We start from the raw sequence: 20,150 nt of genomic DNA on the forward strand, positions 1-20,150 counted from the left end.
GATCTCAGCTCAGGTCTTGATCTCAGGGTCATGAGCTCAAGCCCCATGTTGGGCGCCTTGCTGGGCATGGAGCTTACTTTAAAAAAAAAAAAAAAAGAGGGAGCCTGGGTGGCTCAGTCGTTAAGCATCTGCCTTCGGCTCAGGTCATGATCCCAGGATTCTGGGATTGAGCCCACATCAGGCTCCCTGCTCAGCGGGAAGCCTGCTTCTCCCTCTCCCACTCCCCCTGCTTGTGTTCCTGCTCTCTCTATCTCTCTCTCTCTGTCAAATAAATAAATAAAATCTTAAAAAAGAAAAGAAAAAACTTATATGTGAATGTTCTTTTTTTTTTTTTTTTTAAAGATTTTATTCATTAATTTGACAGAGAGAGAGAACAAGTAGGCAGAGAGGCAGGCAGAGGGAGAGGGAGAAGCAGGCTTCCCGCTGAGCAGGGAGCCCGATGCGGGGCTCGATCCCAGGACCCCGGGATCATGACCTGAGCCGAAGGCAGCGGCTTAACCGACTGAGCCACCCAGGCGCTCCATATGTGAGTGTTCTAAACAGCATTATTCATAACACCCAAACAATGGAAACAACCCCAAGTGTCCATCAATTGATAAATGTGGTATATCCATACAATTAAATATTATTTAGCAATAAGAAAGAATGTTCTGGGGAGACTGGGTGGCTGCCTTTGGCTCAGGTCATGATCCCAGGATCCTGGGATCGAGCTCTGCATCAGGCTCCCTGCCCAGCGGAAGCCTGCTTCTCCTTCTCCCACTCCCTCTGCTTGTGTTCCCTCTCTAGCTGTCTCTCTCTGTCAAATAAATAAATAAAATCTTAAAAAAAAAAAAAAAAAAGAATGTGTTCTGATATACTCTGCAACATGGATGAACCTTGAGAACATACTAAGTGAAAGTAGCCAGACACAAAAGACCACATATTATATGATTTAGTTTATTTCAAATGTCCAGAATAGGGAAATCTATAGAAATAGAAAGTAGGTTGGTCATTGCCAAGGATTGTGACAAAAATAGACAGTGATGACAAATGAGTATAGGACTTCTTTTTGGGGTAATGAAAGTGTGCTAAAATTGAATGTGGTGATGGTTGCACAATTCTGAGTACGTTAAAATCCACTAATTGTATCTCAATAAAGCTGTTATAATTAAAACAACCCCTCCCCCCAAAAACCCCAAATATCTAATAGAAGAAACTAAGACCAATCCTTAATAGACTGCATTTGAGTCCCTATTTTGCCACTTATAGTAGGTAATTGGCAGCATGTTACTTAGTCTTTCTTTGCTGTACAATTTTAATTTGTTTGGAGAATCCTAATGAGATAGGGTGGGTGTGAGTATCAGATGAGTTAATACTTGTAAAATGCTACAATGGTACCTGACACATTGTAAGTGCATAAGTAAGTGTTAGCTGCTTTAATTGTAATTATTATTATTTATTATTAAGTGAAAATCTGTCAAAGAGGAATTCTATGTAAAAAATAATTGGGTTGATTTGGCCATTGTTAAAAGAGGAGCTTAGCTCTACCCAATAGTTTTTATAAATAGTGAAAGTTTCATGTTAAATGTGAGGAATTCAAATGTATTATTTGGACCAACCTAGACATGCAAATTGAACTTGGCCATAAATTAAATGGGTGGAGCCTGTAGCTCTCTGAACATGTTGTTTCTTAATAAGTTTAATTCATGTTGCAGCAAGGATTCTTTACTCATTGTTCAGGAAGTACCAGTAGATTAGGAGCAAAGATGACAGGCAGATGAGAGGTTTATTTTTTCCATGTGGCCGTGTCAGCGAGATGGAATTGGTTGAAGTCACTGCAAGATAGAACTAAGTGGGGCTTAATCATCCTTTGCCTCCCGTAGTGGGTAGAGTTTGGCCACTGGGAGAAACCAAAGGATGGAACCAGACCAGGAGGTATGCCACAGAGAGCAGCAAGGCCAAAAAGTGGTATGTTTATGTCTTTTTGGTGTGGGGGAAAGAGAGGAGTTGAGATTTATGAGTAATGAGAAAGGGCTGCATATTCACTTTCATTGATTCTACTTCTAATACTTTGGAACATATTCTTATGAGTAGATGAGACAAAGAAAAAAAGAAGATAGTATAAACACATAGGGAAGGAAAAGAAATCAAGGACTTTGATGATCCACAAAAGTAGGTAGCCCCTAATAAAATAAGAGTTAATTGTAGTTTGAAAATCAAAGAATGTTGTTAGGGTAATATAAATTAACATCCTTTATTGGCTTGCACATTTACAGATTCTTAGAAACCAAGATATGTGTGTGTGTACACTTAATAGTTGGTATTTTCACGCTGGTGAGGAATTTGAGTAAAATATGTGATAAATGAAGAAGATTTTTATTTTATTTTTTAAATTTTTATTTTACGTATTTCTTAAGATTAAGGCCAGATACATGATACAGGTAGAAAAACCCATTGGTTTTAAAGGTGCTATGAATTTTGCAGGATGTGCATTTTGTAGTCTTTTCCTATAAACTTTCTTTGGAAGAGAAAAAGATCCAAAGAAAGTGTGGCTACTTTACAATGTGGAAAATTGAGTGGTGTTGTGCTTATGGGATTTAGGGGGCAAAAGCTGCTAAAAACGCCTTTGCATGAGCTCATCTGGCCTCCCCACTAAAGGGGTCCTTTTGGCAGTGTGTTCCAACCGACTGCTGCTCAGCAAGAGTCCAGCACCTGGTTTGAATTAGATTTCCTCTGCCAAATATTTCATAATCAAAACCTGTAGGAAAAATTCTCCCAGACTTTATATTTTTTAATGTCTGACATGGGATTAGCAATCAAACTGAATATGGTAGAATCCACCCTGTCACTTTGCCCATGCTGTCCTACTTGGATCATATGTGGAATAATTTTGAAACTTAACTCTTGCTGAGATAACTCATGTTTAATTGGCATGTTGGTTCTATAGGAATCAGCTGAGTGAGGCAGTTCTCAAAGCACACTTCATGGACCTCTGAGGATACCCTCTTCAGGGGGTCTTTGAGTTCCAAACTATTTTCTTAGTAATACTAAGATGTTACTTGCTTTTTTCCCTGTTGACATTTGTACTGAGGGTTGGTAAAATTGCTGGTGCCTTAGCATGAATCAAGGTAGTTGATTCCATACCAAACTGTATGGACTTGCGGGGGGTGGTCGGGGTGGGGATGCCACTTTCACCTCAAAATGTCTTTGTTGGAGCAGGAAAAATTTAGTTTTATTTAATCTTAACCCTTGAGTACTCATCTTCTTAATATTCTATAAGATGAGGTGGGAAGTACTCAAAAAAGCACTTTGGCTGCATACTGAAGTATGATGGTTGTCTCAAAAACACATGTGTGGTTGACTTGCTAGTTGAACTAGCTGTGATTTTTCGTGGACCACCATTTTTTACTTGAAAAAACAACTTGTGGAGAGAGGCTGGGAAGATGGTGGCGTAGAAGGACCCTAAACTCACCTCATCCCACAGAAACATACAACTGGATAATACATCAGCATAAATAATCCAGAAAACCCCCAAAGGCTGGCAGAACAAACACAACTAAAGGCAGAGAAGAGGTTGCATTGAAGAGGGTAGGAAGGGCAGAGACATGGTCGGGAAAGCTAGTTATTATTAAGCTGGATATATAGAGATTAGCAAAAAATGCAAAACAATGCCACTCTTCACATTAATTTTTTAATACCTTTAGTTACAGGTGCAGCCACAGGGCAAGAAACAGACTATCACATCAGGAAGCCTGCGCAGGGAAGACAAATCCCCGTAACATTTGCCTTTGAAAGGGAGAGGGGCTGAATTTCCTGAGTTCTTACAGCCAGTGGGACTTAAAGCCTGAAATTTTAAAAATCAGTGGGCTCAGCTCTGGAGAGCCCCAAGGGCGTTAGGAAGCTGAGTCCCCACCCTTTAAAGAGACAGCACAAGAAACCGCCCAAGGAGCTCCAGTGTAGAAGCAGCAGTTTAAAAAACAGCACTGTTGGGTGCCTGTGTGGCTCAGTCGGTTAAGGTTAAGCTTCAGTGTTTGCCTTTGGCTCAGGTCATGATCCCAGCATCCTGGGATCCAGCCCTGCATGGGGCTTCCTGCTCAGAGGGGAGTTTGCTTCTCCCTCTGCCTCTCCCCCATCCCCCCCACCCCCCACTTGTGTTCCCTCTCACTCACTCTCTTTCTCTCAAATAAATAAAATCTTTTAAAAAAATCACTCTCAGACAATGTTTTTCATATAGGACTTTTGAAAATTTGGATGAGGATTGTACCTTAAAGAGCAATAAATAAAATGGCTTGTTCTTAAAAAAAAAAAAAAAAAAAAAAAAAAAAAAAAAAAAAAAGGCTTGTTCTTAGCTTCGTTGTAGGCCATATAATATTTTTCTAAAAAATTTGCTGGTTCCATCCTTCACTCCTCTAATGGTAATTTGAGCAAAAGGACTTTTTTATTTTTTAAGATTTTATTTATTTGTCAGAGAGAATGCACAAGCAGGGGGGAGCAGCAGAGGAGGAGAGGGAGAAGCAGGCTCCCCACTGAGCAAGGAGCCAGATGTGGGGCTCCATCCCAGGACCCTGGGATCATGACCTGAGCCAGAGGCAGATGCTTAACCGACTGAGCCACCCAGGCATACCAAGCAAAAGGACTTCTAAGGGCAAATGGATGCTCCTTTACATTTCCTTTAGTTGTCAGAAAGCCACTATTGGTTCAGATAAAAAGCAACAGTGTGTCTTTCAAGAAAAAGGTAATTTCTTCTAATCTACCAACTGGTTTAGCCAAGTTAATCACATTAGTTCTCAACCGTGTATATGCACTAGAATTACCTGGTGCATAGCTTTAAAAAATTACTTATGTCTGGTTCAGATCCTCAAAAATTCAGATTTAACTGGTCTAGGGTGGGGCCCAGGCAATCTTATTCTTATTAATAAAAACTTATCCAGATGATTCAAATGTGTAGCCAGTTGAAAAGCACTAAACTAGTCGTCTGCCAACTTTCTGGTCTGAGGACCTTTATATACTCTTAAAAACTAATGAAAACACAAAATTGCTTTTCCTTATCTGGGTTATACTGATTGATATTTACTATAATTAGAAATTAGGGCGCCTGGGTGGCTCAGTTGGTTAAGCAACTGCCTTCGGCTCAGGTCATGATCCTGGAGTCCCGGGATCGAGTCCCGCATCGGGCTCCCTGCTCGGCGAGGAGCCTGCTTCTCCCTCTAACCCTCCCCCCTCTCATGTACTCTCTCTCATTCTCGCTCTCTCAAATAAATAAATCTTTAAAAAAAAAAAAAAAAGAAATTAAAACTGAGAAATTTAAAAAATATTAATTTAAAAATAAAAGTAAAAAAACCTATCGTGTCTCAATATTAATAACTTATTTGTATTAAAATAATATTTTCCAAAACAAGAAAAAATTAATGTGAAGAGTGGCATTGTTTTGTATTTTTTGCTGATCTCTTTATATCTAGCTTAATAAAAGATTGATGAATTCTATCTCCTGTGTTCTTTTTTTTGAAGATTTATTTATTTAAAGAGCAAGAGAAAGCGTGGGGGAGGGACAGAGGGAGAGAGAGACAAGCAGACTCCCAGCGGAGCACGGAGCCCAGCGCGGGGCTCAATCCCACAACCCTGAGATCATGACCTGAGCCAAAATCGAGAGTCCAGTGCTCAACTGACTGAGCCATCCAGGCACCCCTTCGCTGTTATTTTTTTAGCAGCTTTACTGAGATAACTCATATACCATACTATTCACCCATTCAAAATATAGTATTTAATGGTTTTTAGTATGTTCCCAGAGTTGTGTGACCATCACTATAATCAATATTAGGACACTTTCATCACCCTTAAAAGGAAATCCTTACGCATTGGCAGTCACTTCTCATTTTCCCCTCCACCAGCCCTTAGGAACCAGGAATCTAATTCTGTCTCTATAGATTTGCCTATTCTGGACATTTCATGTAAATGGAATCATATGTAGCCTTTTACGTCTGGTTTCTTTCCCATAGCATACTGTTTTCAAGGTTGATCCATATTGTAGCATGTGTCTCAGTTTCATTTCTTTTTTTTTTTTTATAAAGATTTTTATTTATTTGAGAGAATGAGATAGAGAGAGAGCATGAGAGGGGGAGGGTCAGAGGGAGAAGCGGGTGATGCGGCACTCGATCCTGGGACTCCAGGATCATGACCTGAGCCGAAGGCAGTCGCTTAACCAACTGAGCCACCCAGGCGCCCAGTTTCATTTCTTTTTATGGCTGAGTAATCTTCCATTGTATGGATATACCACATTTATCAGTTGATGGCCATTTGGCTTATTTACACTTTTTGACTCTTATGAATAATGCTGCTGTAATATTCATATACAAGTTTTTATGTGAACATATGTTGGTTTGGGGGCATATATAGCTAGGAATAGAATTGCTGGATCATATGGAGCTCTATGTTTAACATTTTTTTGAGAAAGTACCAGGCTGTTTAATATAGGCACTATATCATTTGAAATTCTCACCAGCCCGGTGTGAGTTTTCCATTTTCTCTCCATCCTCATATTTGTTTGTTTTTTTAACTTTATTTATTTTTTTTAAAGATTTTATTTATTTATTTGACAGAGATAGAGCAGGAGAGCATAGGCAGGGGGCGCAGCAGAGGGAGAGGGAGAAGCAGGCTTCCCGCAGAGCAGGGAGCCTGACATGGGGCTCGATCCCAGGACCCCTGGGATCATGACCTGAGCTGAAGGCAGACACCTAACTGACTGAGCCACCCAGGTGCCCCCACATCCTCATGGTTTTAAGTTTTATTTCCCTAATAGCTAATGATGTTGAGCATCTTTTCATGTACTTACTGGCCATTTGTGTATTTTCTTTGGAGCAGTATCTATTCAAATCCTTGATCCTCTAATTGGGTTGCCTTTTTATTATTGAATTGTAAGAGTTCTTTATATATTCTATAGACAAATACCTTATCAAATATATGATTTGCAAATATTTTTCCTGTTCTGTGAGTTGTCTTTTCACTTTCTTGACAGTGTCATTGGAAGCACAGAAGTTTTTAATTTTGATGAAGTCCAATTTATCAGTCTTCTCTTGCATTTTTGTTTTATATCTAAGAAGGCTTTCCCTAATCCAAGGTCACAAAAATTTACTCCTGTGTGCTCTTCTAAAAGTTTTATAGTTTTAAGGGGCGCCTGGGTGGCTCAGTCAGTTAAGCGGCTGCCTTCAGCTCAGGTCATGATCCCAGGGTCCTGGGATTGAGCCCTGCATCGGGCTCCCTGCTCGGCGGGAAGCCTGCTTCTCCCTCTGCCTGCCACTTCCCCTGCTTGTGCTCTTTCTCTCTCTCTCTCTGTGTCAAATAAATAAATAAAAAATATTTTAAAAAAAAGTTTTATAGTTTTAGCTCTCACACTCATTCTTTTATCCATAAAGAGTCAATTTTTGTATAGTGTGAAGTAGTGATCAAATATTATTCTTTTGCTTGGGAATATTCAGTTATCACAGTACCATTTGTTAAAAAGACTATTCTTTCTCCATTAAACTCTCTTGGCAAAAATCAATTGATCATAACTGTGAGGGTTTTTTTCTGGGCTCTCAATTTTATACCTTTGTGGTAAGTTTTAAGTGTGAATCCTCCAACTTTGTTCTTTTTCAAAATTATTTCAGTGATTGTGAATCCCTTGCATTTTCACATGGATGTTAGGATCAGCTTGTCAATTTCTGGGGGGAAAAAAAAAAGATGAAATTTGGTAGAGATTGCCTTGAATCTGTAGATCAATTTAGGGAATTTTGCCATCTTAAAAATATTGTCTTCTGGTCCATAATACAGAGTATCTTTTTATTTACTTAGGTATTTAATTTATTTCAGCAATGTTTTGTAGCTTTCTTAGTATAAGTTTTATACTTCTTTTGCTAAATTTATTCCTAAGTATTTTTTCATTTTGATCTATTGCAAATGGATTTTTTTTCTTAATTTCCTTTTTAGATTCTTCGCTCCTACTATACACAGTCAATACATTGATTTTTGGGGGGGGGGAGGGACAGAGGGAGAGGGAGAAAGAGAATCTTAAGCAGGCTTTATGCTCAGCATGGAGCCCAAGGTGGGGCTCCATCTCATGACCCTGAGGTCAGGACCTGAGCCGAAATCAAGAGTCAGACACTTAACCGAATGAGCTACCCAGGTGCCCCAATACATTGATTTTTATATCTTGATCTGCATTCTTGCTTGACTCGTTTATTAGTCTAGTAGGTTTTTAGTGGATTCCTTAGGACTTCTATGTACAAGATCATGTCATCTTCAAATAAAAGGTAGTTGTACTACTTTCTTTTCTGGGTACCTTTTATTTCATTTTCTGGCCTAATTGCTCTGGCTAAAATCTCCAGTACAAGATTAAATAGAAGTGGCATAAACAGACATCCTTGTCTTTTTCCTGATCTTAAGGGGAAAGCATTCAGTCTTTTACCATTAAGCATGATGTTAGCTATGGGTTTTTCATAGATACCTTTATCAGGTTGAAGAAGTTCCCTTCTCTTCCATGTTTGTAAGAGATGTTTTCCTCATGAAAGGGTATGGAATTTGTCAAATGCTTTTTCCATGTCTAATACAATGATCATGTGGGTTTGTCCTTTACCTGTTTATATGGTGTATTACCATATTGATTTTCGGATGTTCAACCTTGCACTTTTATTTATTTTTATTTATTTTTTTAAAGATTTTATTTATTTATTTGAGAGAGAGAGTGAGAGAGCATGAGAGGGGAGAGGGTCAGAGGGAGAAGCAGACTCCCTGCCGAGCAGGGAGCCCGATGTGGGACTCGATCCCGGGACTCCGGGATCATGACCTGAGCTGAAGGCAGTCGCTTAACCAACTGAGCCACCCAGGTGCCCCCAACCTTGCACTTTTAGGATGAATCCTATTTGGTCATACTAGATTCAGTTTACTAATATTTTGATGAGGATTTTTGTGTCTTACACTCATAAGTGATATTGGTCCGTAGTTTTCTTTTTTTTGAGATGTCTTTTGTTTTGGTTTTGGGGTATTACTGGCGTCATAGAATGAGTTAGGAAGTATTCCCACTTCTGCTTTTTTGAAGAATTTATGAAGAATTGGCATTAATTATTTTTTGTAATAATTGGTGGAATTTACCAGCAAACCATCTGGGCTTCAGATTTTCTTTGTGGGAAGCTTTTCACTGTTAGTTGAAGGGATTTTTTTTTTTTAAGGTTTTATTTATTTATTTGACAGAGAGAGACACAGTGAGAGAGGGAACACAAGGAGGGGGGAGTGAGAGAGGGAGAAGCAGGCTTCCCACTGAGCAGGGAGCCGGATAGGGGACTCGATCCCAGGACCCTGGGACCATGACCCGAGCCGAAGGCAGGCGCTTAATGACTAAGCCACTCAGGCGCCCCAGTTGAAGGGATTTTTGAAATATATTTTGTTGGGCACCTGGGTGGCTCAGTCATTAAGCGTCTGCCTTCGGCTCGGGTCATGGTCCCAGGGTCCTGGGATCGAGTCCGCATCGGGCTCCCTGCTCGGTGGGGAGTCTGCTTCTCCCTTTCCCACTCCCCCTGCTTGTGTTCCCTCTCTCGCTGTGTCTCTGTCTGTCAAATAAATAAAATCTTAAAATATATATATATATATTTTGTTAACACTTACTACTTTCATAGACAGTATTCTGCTCTTTTCCTATGAAAATAGTTTTTAGTTCATGAATGTTATATTTCTTTTCTTTGTCCTTGAAACTCTATTGTTAGGACCATCTCATGGGGCAGAGTATATACAGTGTATGATAGAAACTCTAAGGTTTTTTGCTAATTGTTTCTCAGTGTTTTTTCTCTTCTGTACTTTGTGTCATTGCTATCTCATACTTGATTTGAACCTTTTCCCCAAAATGATTAATTCAAGCTCTCTTTTTGTTACATCTAAAAATATTTCAGGAGCATCACTACCTACCCCCCCCCAATGAGTTGGAACTCACTTTTCAAAGTAAAAAGATGGCACATCGTTTTTGTTTTGTTAATATAGTTACATCTCAAGTGAATGGGAGTCAAAAGTTGTAGTCAAGTAGTTCCAAAGGTTAGGAAATCAGTTTTCACTGGCTATTTACTTTAGGAACAGAAATTAATATGTTTCATTCTTTTTTTTTTTTTTTTTTAAGATTGTATTTTTAAGGGCGCCTGGGTGGCTCAGTCAGTTGGGTGTCTGCCTTCAGCTCAGGTCATGATCCCGGGGTCCTGGGATCGAGCCTCACAGCGGGCTCTCTGCTCAGTAGGGAGCCTGCTTCTCCCTCTCCTGCTGCCTGCCACTCCCCTGCTTGTGCTCTCTCTCTGTCAAAAAAATAAGTAAAATCTTAAAAAAAAGAAAAAAGATTTTATTTTTAAGTAATCTCTACACCCAGCATGGGACTTGAACTTACATCCCTGAGGTCGAATCACATGCTCTACTGACTGAGCCAGCCAAGCACCCCAATTATGTCTCATTCTTATCATAATTTTCACAGCCTAAAAATAAAAGCTTTTAGAACAGATTAGACTTGCAAATCCCCAGGTACAACATTTATCAGAAATAATGGTCCCTTCTCCAGTCAATCAGGAGTTAGATGAAGTGTTCATGTGAGCATTTCATTAAAACCCTGAGATGCACGGTCGCTGATATGACTTCCTGGCTTCAACTCACCATTGTACTTTCTGTTTCTAAGAGTTGGTCTGTAGGTAGCTAATATTAGTAGAGTCAGGCAGTATTTGTCTTTTTGTGACTGGCTTATTTCAGTTAGTATAATGTCTAAAAGGTTCATGTGTGTTGGCATGTATGACAAGATTTCCTTCTTTTTAAGACTGAATAATAATTTGTTGAATGTATATACCATATTTTCTTTAGTCATTCATTCTGCCAGTAGACATTTAAGTTGCTTCTACCTCTTGGCTATTGTGGATAATGCTGCTATGAACATAGATGTAAAATATCTCAAGAATCTAATTTCAATTCTTTGGGATATATACTAGGAAGTGAGTCTTTTGCCCTTTTTCTCCCCCCATCTTTTAACTGGGTTTTTTGTTTTCTTATTGTTGAGTTTTAAGAGTTCTTTGTATATTTTGGATATTAGTCCTTTATCAAATATGTGTTTTTCATATATTTTCTCCTATTCTGTGGCTTGTCTTTTCATTCTTTTACAGTGTCTTTCAAAGCAGAAGTTTTTAACTTAGAAAGTACAACTTACCAATTTTTTTTCCATGAATCATGCTTTTGGTGTTGTATCTTTTTAGATTACCTCAATTTTTTCTTACGATGTCTTCTGAAGTTTTATACTTTTGCATTTTACATTTAGATCTAAGATCCATTTGAGTTACTTTTTGCGGAAAGTGTAAGGTCTTCCAAAAGAAAGCACCAGGCCTGGATGGGTTCATTGGTGAATTCTACCAAACATTTAAGGAAGAAATTCCCTACAATCTCTTTCAGAGGATAGAAGCAGAGGGAATACTTTCTAACTCATTCTGTGAGGCTAGCATTACCCTAATACCCACACCAGACAAAGACATTATAAGAAAACTGTAGAGCAATATCTCTTATGAATATATATGCAAAGTCCTCAACAAAATATTAGCAAATCAAATCCAAAAAAGTATAAAAAGAATTATACACCATGAGCAAGTGGGATTGATCCCAGATATGCAAGGCTGGTTCAATATTCGAAAATCAGTTAATGTAATCCATCCCATCAACAAGCTCAACAAGAAAAATCATATGAATCTATCAAGAGATGCAGAAAAGTCATTTGACAAAATCCAACACCCATTCATGATTAAAAAAAGTAAACTAGGAAGAGAGGGGAACATTCTCCACTTGATAAAGACGATCTACAAAAAATCTATTGCCAATATCATGCTTAATAGTGACAAACATGAAGCTTTCCCAGTGAGATCAGGAATAAGGCAAAGATGTCCTGTCCCCTCTTGCCACTCCTTTTCAACATCATACCAGCAATCCTTGCTAATGCACTAAGTTAAGAAAAGGAAGTAAAAGGTATACAGATAAGTGGTTGCTAGGAGGAGGGGGAGGGGATGAATAAGCAGAGCAAAGAGGATTTTTAGGGCATTGAAAATACTCTGTATATTATAATGATGGATATATGTCGTTACACATTTGTCCAAACCTATACAATGTACAACACCAAGAGTGGCCCCTAAAGTAAACTATGGACTTCAGGTGATTATGATGTGTCAGTGTAGGCTCATTCTTGGTAGAAAAAAAAAAAAGTACCATCTAGTGAGTGATGTTGATAGTAAGGGAGGCTGTTCGTATGTGGGGGCTTAACACTTCCTAATCAAAATTGAACCTTTTTTTTTTTTGACATGCCCAGCGTTTTCAGAGCATAAAAAGGCCAATGGAAAATTTGGCCTTAGCTCATCCAGCCCAGTGTTCTGCCTGTGACTCAAGGGGTCATTTTATGGGAAAACAGAACGGTATATACTTCAAAGACTATAATATTGTTTTGAAACATACTTTTCCAAAAACTACAGATGGCTTTTATAACTTTCTGCTTATTTATCAGCATAAATTGCTGACATTTTCCTATACCAGTACATTAATTACTTTTGATCTTTGCCCTCTTTGTGGTCCTAGGTTGGTTCATTCTGGCTCCGGATGTCGATCACCCTCACTTGGATCTGACCTTACCTTTGCTACCAGAACAGGCTCTCGGCAGGGCATTGAGATGCATCTCTTCAGGGTGGAGACACATCGGGATCTGTCAACCTGGACCAGGATACTTGTTCAGGGTTGCCATGCTGCTGCTGAGCTAATTAAGGAAGTCTCTCTAGGTATAGATCCTGACATACCATTTCTAATAGTAATTACATGGAAATGTTATATTTTGTTTTGAAGTAAAAACCAGGGATGTCTGCGTGGCTGAGTTGGTTGAGCATCCAACTCTTGATTTCAGCTCAGGTCATGATCACAGGGTCCTGAGATCGAGACCCACGTTGGGCTCTGCACTGGGTGTGGAGCCTGCTTGGGATTCTCCCTCTCCCTCTTCCTCTGCCCCTCCCACTTATGCCCTCTCTCTCTCTCAAATAAATAAATAAATCTTAATAAAAAGGGGCACCTGGGTGGCTCATTCGGATGAGCATCTGCCTTCCACTCAGGTCACGATCCCTGGGTCTTGGGATCGAGCCACGCATTGAACTCCCTGCTCGGCAGTGAGTCTGCTTCTCCCTCTCTCTCTGCCTGCCACTCCCCTTGCTTATGCTCTCTCTCTCTCTGTGTCAAATGAGTAAATAAAATATGTTTTTTTAAATCTTTTTTTTTTAAAGATTTTATTTATTTGACACAGAGAGACACAGCGAGAGAGGGAACACAAGCAGGGGGAGTGGGAGAGGGAGAAGCAGGGGGAGTGGGAGAGGGAGAAGCAGGCTTCCCGTGGAGCAGGGAGCCTGGTGTGGGGCTCGATCCCAGGACCCTGGGATTATGACCCGAGCCGAAGGCAGACACTTAACGACTGAGCCACCCAGGAGCCCCTGTTTTTTTACATCTTAAAAAAAATAATAAAGTGAGAACCGTTATCATATGGGCCAGACTCAAAAATATTCTTTTTTTTTTTTTTTTTAAAGATTTTATTTATTTGATACAGAGAGAGAGACAGCGAGAGAGGGAACACAAGCAGGGGAAGTGGGAGAGGGAGAAGCAGACTTCCTGCAGAGCAGGGAGCCTGATGCGGGGCTCGATCCCAGGACCCTGGGATCATGACCTGAGCCGAAGACAGATGCTTAACGACTGAGCCACCAAGGCGCCCCCAGACTCAAAAATATTCTAAAATATGGCAGCTTAAAATGATCATGATGGAAGAACCTGGTTTTTCTGTTTCAGTAGTAAAGTTTTCCTAAGCCTTGTATATGGCTGCATCCTAACATCCTATGTAGAGCATGGCAGTTTTGCTGTTCATCATTTTAATCTGTATGTGATAGTATAAGGACTCATTTACTAAGTACTAGATGCACTAACCCTCTAGTTCAGAAGATTTAGAGTCTAAGATGTGGAGAGACACTCTTAAAATGTGGGCATCTGGCAAGGCTTATGGCTATAGAAAAATAAGAATAATTTTGAGTAGGATTTTGTTTTCAAAAGTTTGAAAATGTGTGCCCAGTACTTACTGAATGAAATAAGCATCTAAAGAAGCCTGGTGGTGTGTTTTCATTGTTGAAGCGCCCTCTTGTGGCTAGTCTATATGGGCTTCATTTGTATATGTTTGTGTGTATGTACATGTATATATATGTATAGATATTTCCAGATTGCTTTTCATCTTAACAAGAACAAAGAATAGTCAAAATGAAGGGACAGAGTTTCTAATATGATTTGAATGAATTTTATTATCTTGGTTCCAAGTCAGTTTACTTTTGTTCCTGTTTTCTATGTATTTTATTTTATAAACAGTTTTATAGAATTTTATAAAAAGAGAAAATGTTTAAAGAGCAGAGTGTCTTACAATTTACCTTTCTTTCCGTTGCTTCTGGAAAGTGAGGGATCTCCATGGCTTTAGAACTGCATAGGCAGCATTTCCGTGGGTCATCTTCTAACACTGGCAGAGGGACAGTGTTTTAAATGTTGTCAAAATGACATAATTCTTCAACTCTTTAGTAATTGCTTGATATTTTCCTTACAACCACAGTGATGATTCAAGCAGTGACACCAATGACTAGTAAGACCCCACCTTGGATTTCTACCAAAGCCACCATATCCACACTGTCTTTCTCACTTGTGTGTTTCCCGCCCATTTTCTTTATGAAGTGATTGGTGACCACATTAAGGGCTGTGGGGCTCTGGTTTTAGTCTTGGCCACAGAATGTGCTTTCAGGGTTGTGTCCTCAATGTGAAGGTCTGCAGTGCCCTGTGTTCCTTTGGGGAGCCCAGGAACATTCATTAGGCCCTTTACTGGCATCTGGGATCACCATATCTTCTTTAAGAATCCAAAGAGAAGGGCACCTGGTGGCTCAGATGGTTAAGCATCTGCCTTCAGCTCAGATCTTGATCCCAGGGTCCTGGGATCAAGCCCCCATCGGGCTCCCGGCTCAGCAGGGAGTCTGCTTCTCCCTCTCCCACGGCCCCTCCCCCCTGTTTGTGCATGCTCTCTCTCTCAAATAAATAAATAAAATCTTTAAAAAAAAAAAAAAAAGAATCCACAGAGATATGTTTCCCAAAACAAAGAATGCAACTTAGATTTTTAACATTTTTTAGTTTCATGTTGCTGCTTTGGTGTCTGGCAGCTAAACTTCTGGCAGGAAACAAAAATCTGTCCAGTCCCTGGCTCACAGTTGTTTAAATACAGATGGCTTGAGGAGAGAGAGAGAGAGAGAATAAGGATTGGTTGGGTCCTTATACTTTAAAATAGACAAAAGAAACATTTTTTGGTAATTTTGAACTTTTTAATTCTCATTTACAGCTATATTTTAATATTACCTTGGTAGTACTTTCATTTCCACAATTCAGGTCAACTGATGTACTTACTAATCACTTACTGTGTATTTAGAACTCTGCCACATGTGTTAAACTGGCTGAAGGTAAACTGCTTTGATGAGAGCCAGAATTCCTTTAAAATGTGTTTGTGTGTGTTTGTGTGTGTGTGCGCGCGCGTGCGCGCACGCACCTAATCTATTATGTCTTTTTTTTTTAAGATTTTATTTATTTATTTGACAGAGAGAGATACAATGAGAGAGGGGACACAAGCAGGGGGAGTGGGACAGGGAGAAGCAGGCTTCCCGCGGAGCAGGGAGCCCGATGCGGGCCTCGATCCCAGGACCCTGGGATCATGACCTGAGCCGAAGGCAGGCGCTTAACAACTGAGTCACCCAGGCACCCCTATTATGTCTTAATATGTGTATGCTTAATGTGCATATCCACATTCACATATATACACACACTCATACATAAGCAAGCATGTCCTTCAGACGCATGTTACCACTTTGTGTTAAATTATTGGGAGATTCAGAAAGGTTACTCTAATTATGGGGGCGCCTGGGTAGCTCAGTTGGTTAAGCAACTGCCTTTGGCTCAGGTCATGATCCCAGGCTGCCTTGGGCTCCCTGCTCAGTGGGGAGCCTGCTTCTCCCTCTCCCGCTCCCCTGCTTATTCTCTCTCTGTCAAATTAATAAATAAAATCTTTAAAAATAATAAAATAAAACTATAATTATGGCACATTGTACTACCTATTCAGATATCCATGGCCTAAAGAATGTTAGGAAGTTGACAAGAAGAAATCATTTAAGCTCTGTTTCTTTCTCTTATGTGTTTTGGTTGTGGTTTACTCATTTATTTATTTTTTGTATAGTTTAATCATTTAGAAAAATTTCAGTGACTACCTGTAAGATTTTGCTAGTGAATGCAATGCATGAACTTCATAATGTTCATTTAGTTTTAAAGTTTTATTAGATTACAGTAGAATTGATCTGTGATCCTTCCAGTACACAAGGACTTTTTCCTTTTAGCAAATATGAACCTCAAGATCACTAGGCAGAGAATGCAGTTAATTCCCTTTGGTATATAAAACCATTTTCCATTTGTTACAGGAATTCAAAATATGAAAATACATATATGTATATAATTGAACTTTAATAAGTATGCTTTTAAAGGCGAATTTCATCATACCAATTACCCAAACTATTACAATTTTTAAATCAAACAAGAACTTTATGAAGATACTTCGTGTTTCTGTAGTTTTGATGTTATAAAGGCTAAGAAGTAGTAGATATAGGAGGAGTTGCATTAGTAAATATGTAGAAAATCTGCAAGAGGAGAAGAAAAATGACCATTTTAAAGTATTTATACTGTTAACATATATGACGAAAGAGTTTGCTTTTACCATGTTCTCAATTTTGTAAAATTCTCTTGAATTTTTATTCATCTACTGGACAAGTATGGATTGAGTATATCCTCTGTACTGTTGCTGGCTGTTCTGAAATAGATACAGTAGACATACCCCTGCCTTTGAAGTAGGAAGGACAGAAGCAGAAAGAATGATGAGTACTTATCAGGGTTGTTACAAGTCGTAAGTTGAATGCATGTTTCCTCTGATCCTAACACACACACTTCTAAGCCAAGTTTTATTACCTCTATTTTTAAGATGAAAGAACTGGGGTTAATGTGGCGAGGGCTTGAATTGGGTCTTTTCTGACTCCAAAACCAGTGCCTTAGGCCCCTGATTTTCCCCCTCTAAATGACTTCTGCTAACTATAGCCTTTACCTTTGATAATAAACATTACCTTTATCCTCTTCCCAAATACCAACCAAACCGTGTGACTGCCCCTAAAAAGCATCTCTGCCTTCTCTCCTTTGGTGGTTCTTTCTTCTTGCCCATTTGAAACCTTTCTCTACTTCACTGCCTATCCAGTTTGACCTATTCTTTAGGGCCTATCTGATGTACCATCTCCTCCAGGAAACTTTTCCTTGATTTTGGCCTTATTCACGCTAGTGTGTTTAGTCGTGCTCTATACATTCTACCTAACACGGTTAGGGATTTCATGTTTATGCCTGTTCATTTATGAAGTCTTCGAGAGTGGGGACCATGCCTCTTACTTCTCCAGTACCACGCACAGCTTACTCTCAGCACAAGTGTTTAATTGATACTCATTGAATTGAACTGAATCAGATCAGATGTCCTGGAGAGCTATTGTCATCTCTTTCTCATCTCAGTCAAGATGTTGACCCAAGCAACCAGAACAAAACTTACTTTAGGGAGGTCCAAATAAGAGGTATCACACATTCTCAAGAAAAGGTTCTTTTTCCTTTGTTGAAGTCAGAAGAATCCTTTTCCACTTGATAACTGCAGTGGTAACTTTATTTTTTATTTTATTTTTTTTAAGATTTTGTTTATTTATTCGAAAGAGAGAGAGCATGAGCAGGGGGTAGGGGGAGAAGCAGACTCCCTCCTAAGCAGGGAGCCAGATGTGGGGCTCGATTCCAGGACCCCGGGATCATGACCTGAGCCAAAGGCAGTCACTTAACTGACTGAGCCACCCAGGTGCCATTAATGATGGTTTTTGCTTGTCTTCAATAGGCTGCACGCTAAATGGCCAAGAGGTAAGATTCACTGTCCACTATGAAAATGGGTTCACTATCTCCAAGGAAAATGGAGGTTCCAGCAGCATATTGTACCGCTACCCCTTTGAAAGGCTGAAAATGTCTGCTGATGATGGCATCAGAAATCTGTATCTGGATTTTGGTGGTCCTGAGGGAGAACTGGTAAGAGTGTTTCTGGGAACCAGGTTTACTCTAATAGGTATTTTCTTTCTTTCTCATTGCTTCTTACCTTTTGTATAGAAAATTATGGACTAATAGTCCATTTGGAGTCAGGAAATTGTTCTTCGGTTTTCAAGATGTATTGGGTTTGGGTTTGGGATGTATGTGTGTATGTGTTTTTCTTTTCCCCACATTAGGAACTCATTCCTTTTTAAAAAGTTTTGTTTGAATGGTAGAAAGAAAAAAATGGATAGCCCTTTTAAGAAATAGGCTTTTATCAAATATAAGCTATAAAATACAAAAGCTGGTAAACTTTAATAAATAAATTCTATCCATTACTATTAATAGTTGGTTGAGATGAGTTAAAAGTGATAGAATGACTTGGTTACTACAGAAATTCTGCTGATCAGAAAAAAAAGATACAGAGCTATCTTCACACAGCCATCTTTTTTTTTTTTTTTTTAAATCTCCTTGTTTTTTAAGGTAAGATCAGCAGGAATTCATGATTTCCCCTAGGGAACCACAGAAGTGTGTCAGGTGTACTTCAGAAATCATAAATTATGATAGATAAAGGAGTAAAAAAATGCCTTTTCTGTCTTATCAGTTTTGAGCTAATAGTTCAAGTATTATACATGAAATATTTTGTCTATTGACACAATCACCATAGGTGGAAATTTGCAAAACAGAATCTTGACATTTTATTACTGAAAGAGATCTGAGAGATATTAACCTCCAAATAAGAAATCATGTCTAGAAATCTTATTTTGAATGAAGAACCTTTAGGAGACTTTGGTTGGGCCATGGACCAGGGCTTTTCAAAAGCCTGAAGCACCCATTTGCAAGGACGTGGATGGAACTAGAGGGTATTATGCTAAGCGAATTAAGTCAATCAGAGAAAGACAATTACCATATGATCTCACTCATATGTGGAATTTAAGAAACAAAACAGAGGATCATGGGGGAAGGGAGGGAAAAATAAGACAAGACAAAGTCAGGCGGGAGACAAACCATAAGACAGTCTTAATCATGGGAAACAGGGTTGCTGGAGGGAAGATGGGTGGGGGGTTGGGGTAACGGGGTGATGGACATTGGGGAGGGCATGTGATGTGATGAGCACTGGGTATTATATAAGACTGATGAATCACTGAAGTCTACCTCTGAAACTAATAATAAACTATATGTTAATTAATTGAATTTAAATTAAAAAAAAAAAGAAATGGGAAACACATCCCTCAGAAGGCCAGAAGGAAGTATACTCTGAAGCATCAAATCACTGATTTCCCACCCAAAAGTCTTTGATTAGATCAGGGAGTGTTTTAAGGGCCTCAAGAATCCAATAAGCACTTTAAAATCATTTGGATTTAAGCATTGTATCTATATCTCTGGTATATTTGACCTTGCTGGGAAATAAAGATATGTGCATATTTAAAAAAAAAAAAAGCCTGAAGCATTAGGCAGAGTTAAATGCTTCTATTAAATTAACTTCTGTTAAATTAACCAGTTACTAATAGCAGTTGTCATTTAGCAAGCTATGTCTTAGATTATTCCTGGCTATATAGTTTTAATCCCTGCTTTATACTTAATATATACAAAGTTTAATGATGAAATCCGTGCTCTGTAACTTATATTTTGAATAAAGTTACATTTTTCTTTAAAAGGCATAGTTAACTATGTCCTATTCCTGGTTTCTGCACCAGTGCCAATGACTGACGGATCACTTGACTCACGCAGCCTGATGGCAGGTCTCCTTGTTCACCTGGTGTCAGCTGTCCAGATAGAGGCCTGAGCTTAGGAAGCTATGACTAGCCCTCCTAACCTGCCTCAGGAGTTGTCATTCCCACCACAAACCTATGAAAGATACCAAAAATCATACCCATCCATAGTCACATTCAGCTGAGTTCACTGTGATCCCCCGCTGGGAATATAATCATAATTAACGGTCTCCATATAGGGTATTCCTCTTTCTTTTC

The 20,150-nt window shown here is 39.2% G+C and overlaps 1 protein-coding gene across 1 annotated transcript in view; it reads left to right on the plus strand.

Moving 5' to 3' along the window:
- SNTB2 (syntrophin beta 2) overlaps positions 1–20,150 on the plus strand; it is a 99,026-nt gene that overhangs the window by 75,556 nt on the left and 3,320 nt on the right. Inside the window, exons 5-6 of the mRNA XM_032424122.1 lie at positions 12,577–12,773; positions 17,999–18,183. Coding sequence (XP_032280013.1) covers positions 12,577–12,773; positions 17,999–18,183 — 382 coding nt within the window. The remainder of the gene's footprint in view (positions 1–12,576; positions 12,774–17,998; positions 18,184–20,150) is intronic.

Source organism: Phoca vitulina, unplaced genomic scaffold (genome assembly GCF_004348235.1).
Source record: "Phoca vitulina isolate PV1807 unplaced genomic scaffold, GSC_HSeal_1.0 scaffold30, whole genome shotgun sequence".
Taxonomy (NCBI): Eukaryota; Metazoa; Chordata; class Mammalia; order Carnivora; family Phocidae; genus Phoca; species Phoca vitulina.